At 38.7% G+C, this 13,390-nt stretch overlaps 1 protein-coding gene across 5 annotated transcripts in view; it reads left to right on the top strand.

Moving 5' to 3' along the window:
* Positions 1-13,390, top strand: part of ITPR2 (inositol 1,4,5-trisphosphate receptor type 2) — a 665,265-nt gene that overhangs the window by 228,006 nt on the left and 423,869 nt on the right. For all 5 annotated transcript variants that reach the window (XM_033951965.1, XM_033951964.1, XM_033951968.1 and 2 more), the window contains 3 exons: positions 4,074-4,193; positions 4,296-4,481; positions 13,077-13,328. In XM_033951965.1, coding sequence (XP_033807856.1) covers positions 4,074-4,193; positions 4,296-4,481; positions 13,077-13,328 — 558 coding nt within the window. The remainder of the gene's footprint in view (positions 1-4,073; positions 4,194-4,295; positions 4,482-13,076; positions 13,329-13,390) is intronic.

Raw genomic sequence — 13,390 nt, 5'->3', positions numbered from 1 at the left:
CGAATGCTGCTCCACAGCCATCTTTAGGCTAATTGACACTGTTACATCCGACTACCCTACTATTTTGATGGCAAATCAACATATTTCTGGAGGTTTATTAACCAGTCCCATTTAAGCTTTATGATTTATTCCCAGGAGTTCCCCAGTAACAGTATCAAGGTAGGATGAGAGCTAATTTACTTATAAGCTCTCCCCCTAACTGGGGATTTTCCACCAATCTTTGTCTCAAATTGTTATGATACTCACTGTAGCTACATTATTGAGTCCATCCTCCAGCTTATGAAGTAAGACTCCAGACCTGTTTTAGCTATACCTACTGGTTCTATCAATTATAGAGTTTGCATGGAATGAACCTGTACATCAGCACTGGTTAGGAAGTTGACTGATAGAGCACATCAAGGATAAGATGACCAGAATAGCTCTTCCACAGGTGCTGGATCAAACTTTGCGTTAGATTCTTGTCTAAATGAGCAGAGGAGAAAATGCATGAACTGTGAGTTTTTGAGCCTGAGTTCTACAGAGCAAGTATTCCTGGAAACTCTATCAGAACCCATGTAGACTACTAGAAGTCAACTGTGACTGACTCTCGAGGTAAAAGACCACCATTAACATTGGAACCATGCATGCTTTGACCTGTATCCAAAGCACCCAAAAGAGATAAACTAGGCTCCAAAGCCAATGGAAAGGGAGCATTAAGTCCACTAAATTGCTTTTTTGTGTGTATTCTCGTAGTCTTTTTACTCATCTCAGAAAAGCCCCAGACCTTAAGATTACTTTGCACCTAACTATGTACATGAATTTTCACCTCCCCACAACATTTCTAAAATGTCTGTACCAGTGTATCATTATGGACTTAGGTGTGTTTGTCAGTTTCTTAGATATCGCCCTTGCAGATATCCTCTTAGACTTTGTAGAGACCATTGATGGAACCTTGTTGAAGTCTGGTCCAGTAATTCAAAAAACTATTCTGAAAATGTGTGCTGGAGCCTCCTGAGAGGTCATAACATTCAGACTCACAAGAATTTCCATACTGGGACAGACCAAAAGTCCATCAAGTCCAGTATTCTCTTTCCAACAGTGGCCAAGCCAGGTTTCAAGTACCTAGCTAGATACCAAGTAGTAATACTGATTTTATGCTGCTTAGCTTAGGAATAAGCAGTGGATTTTTCCAAGCTTTCTCAATAATGGCTTATGGACTTCTCTTTTAGGAAATTATCCAAACCTCTTTTAAATTCTGCTAAGCTAACTGATTTCACCACATTTTCCGGCAATAAATTACAGAGTTTAATTACACGTTGTATGAAGAAATATTTTATTTGGTCTGTTTTAAATCTACTACTTAGTAGCTTCATCACATGCTCTTAGGCCCAGTATTTTTGGAAATAATAAACAAGCGATTCACATCTACTCTTTCCACTCCACTCATCATTTTATAGACCTCTATTATATCATCCCTGAGCCATCTCTTCTTCAAGCTAAAGAACCCTAGCTGCTTTAGCCTTTCCTCATAGGGAAATCGTCCCATTCCTTTTATAATTTTTGTTGCCCTTCTCTATATCTTTTCTAATCCCTCTACATCTTTTTTCAGCTATGGCAACCAGAACTGCACAGTATTCAAGGTGCTGTTGTACCATAGAGTGATACAAGGGCATTATAACATTTTCATCTTTATTTTCCATTCCTTTCCTGATACTGTATATACTCGAATATAAGTCGAGACCCCTCTTTCCCCCCCCAAAGGAGGAAAAATGGTTGACTCGAATATAAGTCAGGCGGCTTAATATTCAAGTGCCCTACCCTGTCATGCTCTGCACCTAGCTCCCTTCCTGCCAGGCACTGCACCTAATACCCTTCCCTCCCTCCCCTGTCAGACTCTAAACCCTTTCTTCCCTCCCTCCCCTGTCAGGCACTGCACCCAGCTCCCTTCCTGCCAGGCACTGCACCCAGCACCCTTCCCTCCCTCCCTTGTCAGGCATTGCACCAAGCCCCCTTCCTTCCTTCCTTTTCTTCCTTCCCTCCCTCCCCTGACAGACTCTGCACCCTCCCTCCCAGGCTTTGCCCCCTGCCCCCTCCCTGCCTTAGCCTCATACCTCTACTGCCGATCCCCAGTGGAGGTGCAGTGGGCAGAAGTGAACTTTCTGGGTTCCTGCCCCGCTGCTAACTGGCTGCTGCGAGTTTTTACGGCCGCTGAGCAGCATGAGCAGGCATGCGATTTGATGCTGTTGCTCGGTGCTGAGCGGCTTCCTTATGGGCTCCTGCCATATTTCAGCTTTAGTCGCCTGCCTCAGGAGTCATAATATCTTGTAAATCCCTCCATTTTATGTTTCTAACTCTCTGAGCACACAAGAGGGGTCATTTGATGCTGCCATGGTGCTACATTGTACTGATTTATATCAAGCAACAGGACAACTTTGGTAAGAAAAATCAATTACTCCTGTTTCATCTCTACAAATATGTAACATAGCACTTTGATAGGATCAATTGATTCCTCTCGTGTCTTCAGAGAGTTAGAAACATACAACAGAGAGATTTATAAGATATTATGACTCCTGAAGCAGGCGGCTAACACTGAAACACAGCCTTATGTTGAGTCTTTTGTGGTGGTTCTCAAACACACAACTTTGGTCAACTTCTGGTGTCACATTCTTTTGGAAGGTCATTTGTCCAGCCCTACAGTTGGTTCTACATAGGATTGATTCTTTTTCCAAGTTAAATCTATTCTAAAGCAGTTAAATTGGTTGGCAGTGACTCACAGGGTACAATTCAAGGTGTTATCCTTGATTTATCAAACTCTTCATGCCATTTCATTCTGGTACTTTATTCGTATATTGTAAATCTATGTGCCAAGGAGACAATTGAGATCAGAGACAGCAATGCGCTTATCTTTAGAAAGTGTGCATTATACAGCTACAAGAATGACAGTGTTTTCTGTGAGAGGCCCATTTCTATGCAATGTCTTGCCTTAATGTAAGAACATACTATAGTTTAAGAAGCTGTTAAAGACTCATCAGTTGTTTTTTTTATGTAGAAGTAGTGTCTATTGATTTTATTATGAATGTGTTGAATTGTACTCTGCCTAGAACTTGTAGAGAGTGCAGATTAAAAAAAATTAAATAAGTGGCACTCAGAACTAATATTCAGCAGCATTGGACCCAGACAATGTAGTTTAACTGGGATAGGAGTCATTCCTACCAGTTAAACCATGCTGAATATGGACCCCCATTGAATTTACTGTTTCAGTTTTACCGTGGTCTAAGTGGCTTGGGATTAGAATATTTTTGGAATGGAGTTTTTGACAACATTGTACAGCCTTTAACGGCATCCCATAATCATCATATTCCTACCCAGTAATATAGCCAGGATTGATTTTTTTTTATTTGCCAGGCCCAAGGTTAATACAGATGGGCATTAATCAGAGTAGGGGAGAAGTTTGTGAATAGTGATTGTAATCTTTTCATTATGGTCACCTTGCCCAAACTATGGAACCACTGGCAGCCTGGTCCATTCATTATTATTTTAAATATATTTTGTATTACATATTTAATGTTGCTTATGTTATACTGTATAACTGTTTGATTATATCTTTCACTTTTAAGATTCACCTTGGATTTAGATGAATAGTAAGATTTCTGTATAGCATATTGATATTTTCAGAATTTAGATGATGTGCAATAATGTGCCTAAGTGCATGAAAAATGTAGAAGTCCTTATTCTAGTCATGGATATTATTTAAAATTAGTCTTCAAATTTTTGTTCTCTACATATTCAGTATACAGTGAGCCTAATTGTTTTAGAGCTGAGTTGTTAGTTTTAATTGCTAATAGAAAAGATATAACTTTACTGTAAATGATCTAATTAATATTGATGTAAAATCAAACTATTGGAAAGTTTACATTACAGTATTCATCTTATATAATGTTTGAATCTGGAATTTTTTTGTGCCTTTGATTTATAATATTTTCATTTAGATATAGGCAGAATCAACACAGGTTCAGCTAGAAATAGCAGAGGGAGGGTTTTAGCTAGTTTCTGTTATTGTTTTGTATCACTAATTTTATTTGTATTTTTACCAGATTCCTGGATTATTTATCAGATTTATGTGTGTCTAACACCACTGCAATACCAGTGACTCAGGAACTCATCTGTAAATTTATGCTGAGTCCAGGAAATGCTGACATTCTCATTCAGACTAAGTATATATCTTTGTTTAAGATATGTTGTTTACCTTTATGATGATAGCTGTTTCTACATTTGTACAAAATTATATGGTATTAATAACTGTACATTGTTTGTAGGCTTATTTCAATGCAGATAGACAACCCCATAGAGTGTAATGTACTCTCAGATGATATCGATGAAGAGGAAGTGTGGCTGTACTGGATTGACAGCAATAAGGAACCACATGGCAAAGCTATCAGGCATTTAGCCCAAGAAGCCAAAGAAGGCACAAAAGCTGATTTAGAGGTCCTTACCTATTACAGGTATAGTTATTTATTTAAAAAAAGATGGGAAGATTTTGCAGTTTGGAATTGGTTCCTTAGATACTTATGGGTCAGTATTCAAAAGTGCTTAGCTGGATAGCAGCGTTTGTGAGTACATACAGTATAAATCACCTGTAATTTCATTATACAGGGTGATTATTGAAACTTACATAGGCACTCATTTTCAAAGCAGATGGATGTTTCAAAGTGGCCAAAAAGTCCATCTGCTGAAAACATCCAAATTGTGATTATTGAAAGGCAGAATTTGACTTTTTATGCTGCAGCCCATCCACATGTTTTGGGCTGGGCTAAGGCGGACCCAATATTAGCAATAATGGAATGAGAAGAAAAGTTCAAATAATAAAAAAAAATTACATTTTTATTTAGACCTGTTTCAAGGTGCCCTGATTGAGCAGCTGACTACTGATTAAGGGGGAGACCACACTCCCACCCCCCTAAGAAGTGAAAGCAACAGTGGATACCAAGCTCTATGCCAACTTCAGGTATTATGGCTATTCCTAATAGAGCAGCAGGAGTAGCCTAGTGTTCAATGCAGTGGACTTTGAACAATGGGACCCGCATGTAGCTCTCACTTTAACAGTTTTATTTCTGTACAAGTATATGGTACCTCCTGGAACATAGAAATGCCTACTATACCTGCATTTCTTGGTACAGTAGGTTTTTATCTGTTTCTGGAGGGCATACAATAACATATCAATGAAATATAAATATAGAAACATGATGGCAGATAAAGGCCAAATGTCCCATCTAGTTTGCCCATCCACAGTAACCATTATCTCTTTCTCTCTCTCAGAAATCCCATGTGCCTATCCCAGGCCCTCTTAAATTCAGACAGTCTCTGTTTCCACCACCTCTTCCGGGAAACTTCCACACATCTACCACCCTTTCTTAAGAATAGCCTTATTGGGTCAGACCAATGGTCCATGGAGCCCAGTAGCCCCTTCTCATGGTGGCCAATCCAGGTCACTAGTACCTGGTCAAAACCCAAGATGTAGCAATATTCTATGCTATCGATATAGGGCAAGCAGTTGCTTCCCATGTGTCTTTCTCAATAATAGACTATGGACTTTTCTTCTAGGAACTTGTCCAAACCTTTCTTAAAACCATCTACGCTATCCACTCTTATCACATCCTCTGGCAACACGTTCCATAGCTTAACTATTCTCTGAGTGAAAAAAAATTTCCTCCAATTGGTTTTAAAAGTATTTCCCTGTAACTTCATCTAGTGTCCCCTAGTTTTTGTAATTTTTGACAGTGAAAAATCGATCCACTTGTACCTAGGAATTTGTAGACTTCAATCATATCTCCCCTCAGCCGTCTCTTTTCCAAGTTGAAAAACCCTAATCATTTTTGTCTTTCCTCATATGAGAAGAGTTCCATCCTCTTTACCATCTTGGTCACTCTTCTTTGAATCTTTTCTAGTGCCACTATATCTTTCTTGAGATAAGGAAACCAGAATTGAACAGACTACTCCAGATGAGGTCGCACCATGGAACAATGCGGGGGCATTATAACATTCTTAGTCTTCTTAACCATCCCTTTTTAAATAATTCCTAGCATCCTATTTGCTTTTTTGGCTGCCGCCGCACATTGGGCGGAAGATTTCATCGTATTGTATACGATGACACCCAGATTCTTTTCTTGGGTGCTAATCCCCAAGGTGGACCCTAGCAACCGGTAACTATGATTCAGGTTATTCTTTTCTATGTGCAACACTTTGCATTTGTCGACATTAAATTTCATCTTCCATTTCATTTTCTCAGGAGCCTCTCGTGAGGAACTGTATCAAAATCTAGATACACTATATCAGGGCTGCCCAAGTCCAGTCCTCGAGATCTACTGGCAGACCAGGTTTTCAGGATATCCACAATGAATATGCATGAGAGAGATTTGCCTGCACTGCCTTCTTGGTATGCAAATCTCTCCCATGCATGTTCATTGTGGATATCCTGAAAACCTGGCCTGCCAGTAGATCTCAAGGAGCGGATTTGGGCAGCAGAGCTGTACAATCAGCGAGTTACAATATGCAGATAGTTAGTGAAATTACAGTATACAGAATCTTAAAATGCAGCAATTACAATATACAGTTTGTTTAGAATTTCAGAAGGGCCCTTATAGAAAAAGTGGCGAATTACATAATACAAATTGTTAAGGATTTCAGGGGGGACATATTAGGAAAAAAGAAATGGAAATTAGTGTTTGGTGTAGTTAATGTTTAGGTGATACATCTGTTGAATAAGGCAGTTTTTATGACTTTTCTAAAGGCGAGGTAGGTCAGTCTAGCTCCATTAATGTAGTTGTCCAGCCAGTGTTGTTGTTTGTTTGCTTGGTACATAAAAGTTCTATCCAGAAAGGTTTTGAATTTACAGCTGGTAATGCTTGGATATGCGAATAGATTGCAATTTCTGGTTTGCCTCGTGGGACTGTATAATATGAAGTGTGATAACAAGTATGTAGGGGCTAGTCCCCATACTAGCTAGAAGCATATGCAAGAGAATTTTAATATAATTTGTACTTCGACTGGCAGCCAGTGCAGTAGTTTGTAGTAGGGGCTGACATGGTCACTTTTTTTCAATCCAAATATCAAGCGGACTGCTGTGTTCTGAACTATTCTAAGTTTTCTCACTGTTTTTTTTGGGTATACCCATATAAATGATGTTGTAATAATCCAGTGTAGAAAGTACTAGTAATTGCACTAGTAGTCTAAATGATAATGGGTCGAAGTATTTTTTGATGGTCTTTAATTTCCATAATGTCAGGAAACACTTTTTAACCACTGAATTCGTGTGTTCAACTATTGTCAAATGTGTGTCTAATGTGACTCCTAGTATTTTTATTGTTTTGGTAATCGGGTAGTCGTGATCTTTTATATGTAACTTTGTTTTGGTAATTTTGTCCATTGGGCTTGCAAGGAAGACTTTAGTTTTTTCTGTGTTTAGCTTCAGTTTGAAATTGATTGTCCAGTGTTCTATTTCGGTCATAATATGAGAAATGTATTCTGAGGTCTCGTTTGTTATGCTGTTCAATGGGATTAAAATGGAAATGTCATCTGCATATATGTAGTAGTTTAAGTTTAGCTTTTGTAGTAAATGTCCTAGGGATGAGATGTAAATGTTGAATAGTGTTGGTGATAGAGGTGATCTCTGTGGTACTCCTGAGGGGTTTTTCAAGGAGTTCGAGTATGTCCCACCACTAACCACACAGTAAGATCTTTTTGTTAAGAAACCCTGTATCCAGTTTCTTACTCTTCCCGAAAGTCCTATTGCATCTAGGCAGTGTAGCATTATTTCGTGATCAACAAGATCAAAAGCACTGCTGAAGTCCAGCTGCAAAATCAGAGCACTTGTTCCTTTACTGTATCAACCTGCTCACCTTTATCCACACCTTCAAAAAAGTCAAGCAAATTTGTGAGGCAAGACCTCCCTCGGCTGAACCCATGCTAACTCTGTCTCATTAAATCATGTTTGCCTATGTGTTCCACAATTTTATTTTTTATAATCGTTTCTACCATTTTGCCTGGCACCGAAATGAGGCTTACTGGTCTGTAATTTCCCAGATCTCCCCTAGAGCCCTTTTTAAAAATCGGCGTAACATTGGCCACCCTCAGACTACTCCAGAGCCTATCACCTTGTAACTTCATCCTATGCCCTCTCATTGCAGAGTTTCCTTTCAAATGAATGAGACTCAACTCATTCACATTTATATTATGTAGGTATTTAAACATCTTTATCATATCTCCCCTCTTCCTTCTTTCCTGCAAAGTATACAGATTGAGATCTTTAAGTCTGTCCCCATATGCCTTATCACGAAGACCACACACCATTTTAGTAGCCTTCCTCTGGATCGACTCCATCCTTTTAATATCTTTTTGAAGGTGTGGCCTCCAAAATTGTACACAATATTCTAAATGAGATCTCACCAAAGTCTTATACAGGGGCATCAATACCTCATTTTTTCCTACTTGCCATACCTCTCCCTATGCAACCTAGCATCCTTCTAGCTTTTGCCATTACCTTTGAACCTGTTTGGCTACCTTAAGATCATCACATACAATCACACCCAAGTCCCGCTCTTCCGTCGTGCACATAAGTTCTTCACCCCCTAAACTGTACCGTTTCCTCTGGTTTTTGCAGCCCAAATGCATTAAGGCGGGTCCAGTTGTTTAAAGTCCACTGCACTGACTTCTAGGCTGCCCCTCTGCTCTTCAGGTATGTCCATGGGGCCATTTTTGTTCAAATGATGTCAGACAGACATTTTTTTGTTCCTATTTTTTTGACATTCATATTTTGGATGTTTCATTTTGGGGAAAAGGCTGTTCAGTTTGGACATTCCAGTGCAAGAATGTCCTTCCATGTATTTTTGAACAGGAAATCCCTACTTTTTCTGTTCGAAAATGCCTGTCAGATGGATATTTTTTTTGGATGTTATGAGCAGGATATCCCAATGCTGACTTGGGTGTTCTTTTGAAAATGCCCCATCTTGGCCATTCAGTGACTGCTAATAGTCAGTGCTATCTTTTACCTGAAGAAGTGAATTCTAGTTTCTGAATGCTTTTTGTTTCAAAAAAGCAATTAGGGCCCCTTTTACAAAGCTGTGGTAAATTCACAAACGTCCATTCAATTCCTATGAGCTTCGGTGCATTTACCTCTGCAGCATTGCTACTACAGCTTTGTAAAAGGGGCATCTTAGTTTGTATGGTTTCATAAATGTCTTTGCTGGCTTTGTTTTAAAGTATTTGGTGGCAATAGTAATAGCAAGTACTGAATTTTTAAATCTCAAGTATGTTATTCTTTTATGTTGGAAAAAATTCTGTTATATTGGCCCCATTATTATGAAATAAATTATCCCCAGATGCAGGGCTGTAGAGATTGTACACTACACTTCTGACTCTGACTCCAGTTGCAACTCCTACTGATTTTAGGTTTTAAATTTTTTTGTTTTGGATCTAAAGTACTAGTAAATTCAGATTCAGGACAAATATATGTGATAAATTATAATGTAAGCTTTTATTTTGATGCTGGAGTCGGTTCATTTTTACTAACTGACTCTACCCAAAATTGCTCCTGACTCCAATTCCACAATCCTGCCTAGATGTTTGCATTCTGTCTGATAATCAAAAATGTAAGGGCGCTTTAAAAATTTGGGAGCCCATTTAACTAATACATATCTAATATAGTTTAAAATAACATAGAGCTGGACCTGCTGTTTTAGGATATTCTTTAATGGCACTGTTTTTATGAAGGGCACAGAAAAAAAGCCCTCAAAGTAATAAAAGTAGCTACTTTTAAGCATGCAATAAATCAACAAGGTAATTAACATGAAATACATCATCAAACTTCTTATCATCTGAGTCCTTTTCCTTTCAGCTGCGAGAGATCTAGCAATGAAGAACCGAGAGACAGTTTGAGTTACAGCACACATGTCTGTGGCAGAAGCCCTCTCTCTCTCTCTCCTGCTTTGACTCTCCTCAGCATATTTATTTTTAGCAGCTAACAAGTGACTCATAGCCAACCAGCCAGCCAGCCATGAAGCTTTTCACTTGCAAACTCAAATAGTCTCATACGGAACCCTTCAATGTCTTTGTTTAGCTGGTTGCTTAACCGTTGGCCTTCCAACCACTAATACAATTTATTTTTGAAGTTATACAAAGTTGTTTCCTTGGTTTTTTTTTTGTTTTTTTTTTAAGTGATTTAAAATTCAGTCCTTTCCACTGGTTCTTACCTGTCCATTCTTCAATACAGTCATCACACATGCTCAGATCTGCCAAATGTGTGCATGCTAACTGCAAGCTTAAAAGTAATTTTTTTGAAGGTGGCATGTCTGGAGGGCATTTCTATGCTAATCAGTTAGTACGATTATATTAGTAAGTGCAAACTGTTTAGCACATGGATACTGCATGAGCCCTTAACTGCTGACAAAATGGGCAGTGGTTAATACTCTCGCAGTAAATTTTTTTAATGTTGGTATTCTAATGGCTAATAATTTTAATACAAAAATATCAATTTTGAAGGCTAAGAGTCTCTATCCGACGAAAGAAAAAGCCTCAGGTCTCTTGGTTGAGCTTACTTATGCTCTTACCACCTCCGCCCACATCATCGGTAAAAAACCAAAAACTTTCGTCAGAAGTGACTTAGTGCCACAAAAGTTATATTAGTGGGACTTAGATTCTTGACAACTTTACTAAAAAAAACTGTGGGGGGGGTCTTTTACTAAGGCACACTAGCAGATTTAGCGTGTACTAAATGCTAACGCGCCCATTATATTCTATGGACGCGTTAGCATTTAGCGCACGCTAAATCAGCTAGTGTGCCTTAGTAAATGACCCCCTGTGTTAGAAAGAACTATTGTTTTTTAAGAGTCCTTAATGCAGCCAACGTTTCATGATATAAAGCTGCTTCTTCACGGCTTATGGACTTCCAATTCATATACATTACACAGCTTGAACATTTGTCTTCCGACCTCTTAAGCCGATGATGTAGGCGGTGGTGGGAAGAGCATAAGTAAGCTCAACCAAGAGACCTGAGGCTTTTTCTTTCATCAGATAGAGACTCTTAGCCTTCCAAAGTGGTGTTTTTGTATTAAAATTATTTATTATTCCCACTTCACCATATTCTAGAGCAGGGGTGCCCCCACTTTTTTGGCTTGCGAGCTACTTTTAAAATGACCAAGTCAAAATGATCTACCAACAATAAAATTAAAAAAAAAAACACAAAGCACACTGTATGCAGAGAAAATGTTAATTATCATTTATATTCAGGTTTTTTTCAAAGAGGTCAAGGCAGGTGATTTTAAAATATGCAATGTCACCTTAGTAACAACTATATAAAAATAGACAAATATACTCCCTCCCCTTTTACTAAATGGCGATAGTGGATTTTAGCACAGGGAGCTGCCCTGAATGCCCCTCATACTTCCAACGCTCATAGGCTCCCTGCGCTAAAAACCACTATCACGCTTTAGTAAAAGGGGGCCATAGTGCAAAATATAGACAGCAGATATAAATTCGGACACATTTTGATCACTAAATTTAAAATAAAATCATTTTTCCTACCTTTGCTGTCTGGTTATTTCATGAGTCTCTGGTTACACTTCCTTCTGACTGTAAATCCAATATTTCTTTTTTTCTGCCTTTCTTCCAGACCTCATTCCATTCCCCAACCAACATCTCTCTTTGTTCCTCCATGAGCCCAACTTTTTCTTCCTCTCTCCCTGTTTCTTTCTTTTTCTCCCTGCCCCCCAGCCACTGCCAGTGATTTCTCCCTGCTTCCCCGATGCCAGGTGCGTACAAGTGCCAGGCCCACAAGCCTTTCCCCCCGATAGGGAGGAACAGAACGCAAAGGCAACTAGAGTCTATCGCGGAGCCTGGGAGGGCTTTGCGATCAACTCGTGTTGTCTTTGCGATCGACCTTTTGGGCACCCCTGTTCTAGAGAATGTATTCTAATGGCAACAAAAAAAGATCAAAAAAAGTGAGAGTGTATTATACTTATAGATACTACAGGAGGACCAGTGCAATGATTGAGAATTGAGCCGTATCAGTAGTGGGCTTCAAAATTGGCTTACCCAGTGGTCTCATAAGCTAAAAACAGTTCTCTGAGCACTGAGAAGTGTTAGAAAGTGTGTGTTATAATCACCTGTGTGCACATTAGTTCATATCTGTTAACATTAATGTGTGGCCATTAATACAAAAAAACAATTTTTAAGGCTGCGGTAAAAATAGTCTTAGTGCATAAGAAAAATTCATGTAAGGGGGCGCTAAGGCCACCTTTTATTGTGGCTTAGTAAAAGTATCCCTTGGTTAAGTATTTGTTTTTGAAATTTTATTTTCTAGTTTTTATGTTGGTTCTGGATGACAGAGCTTGAGGCTCACTTGGCTGCTTTGCCTGTGAGGAACATAATTTTTACCTAAGTGGTGTTGGACCTTACCTTCTGTGTAAGGGAATACAGGGTGGAGTTATTTGTATTAGAAGCCCTATTGTTTCAATGTTTGATCTATTGTTTGTTATTTTTCCCCTTGGGGTATTTAAATCAATATTTATGTTTATATTTATTCAAATTTGATATCCTGCAGAAGCTTACGTCAGTTCTCAGTGGCTATCAACAAAAACATGTATTCAATAAAGAAATAGAACTCTATAACATATAGGAAAGACCTTTGCAGTCATCCAAGGGGAAAAAAGGTGCCAGTATGCCTTCTTAAAAACACACTACACAAGATTCCTTTCTTCCTTCCTTCCTTCCTATCTACCTACCTACCTACCTATAGCTAACTGAAAGAAATAAGTCTTCATTAAAGTCTTGAAGGTTTTAAAATCCAATTCAAGACAGATATTATTAGGAAGTTTGTTCCAAGAACTTGGTGTTAGGTAGAAAAAGCTTAAATTTCCAGTTTATTCTTTTAGATGATGGCAAAACTAATCTATTGTCTTGTAAAGACCCAAGCACCCATGATAGGACATATGGAGTAATTTGCATTTAGTGTAAATTGCTTTGCTGATAACGATACAAAAGGCAGTCCACCAACTACAATAAATCTTGTAACCATACTGAAGGTTATTTGTTCTTGTAATTTTAAGGTATCAGTTAAACCTGTTTGCAAGGATGTGTCTGGATCGTCAGTATCTAGCCATCAATCAGATCTCCACCCAGCTGTCAGTAGACTTGATTCTTCGCTGCATGTCTGATGAAAGCCTTCCCTATGACCTTCGGGCCTCTTTCTGCCGTCTCATGTTGCACATGCATGTGGACAGAGATCCTCAAGAATCTGTTGTACCTGTAAGATATGCCAGACTGTGGACTGAAATCCCTACCAAAATCACAATCCATGAGTAAGTCATTAAAAAACTCCTATTGCCTAAATAAGTATAAAATTGTACATTACAATATCGTA

This window comes from Geotrypetes seraphini, chromosome 7 (genome assembly GCF_902459505.1).
Source record: "Geotrypetes seraphini chromosome 7, aGeoSer1.1, whole genome shotgun sequence".
Taxonomy (NCBI): Eukaryota; Metazoa; Chordata; class Amphibia; order Gymnophiona; family Dermophiidae; genus Geotrypetes; species Geotrypetes seraphini.
Note: the sequence above shows the minus strand (reverse complement) of the source record. Positions and strands in the feature narration are given on the sequence as shown.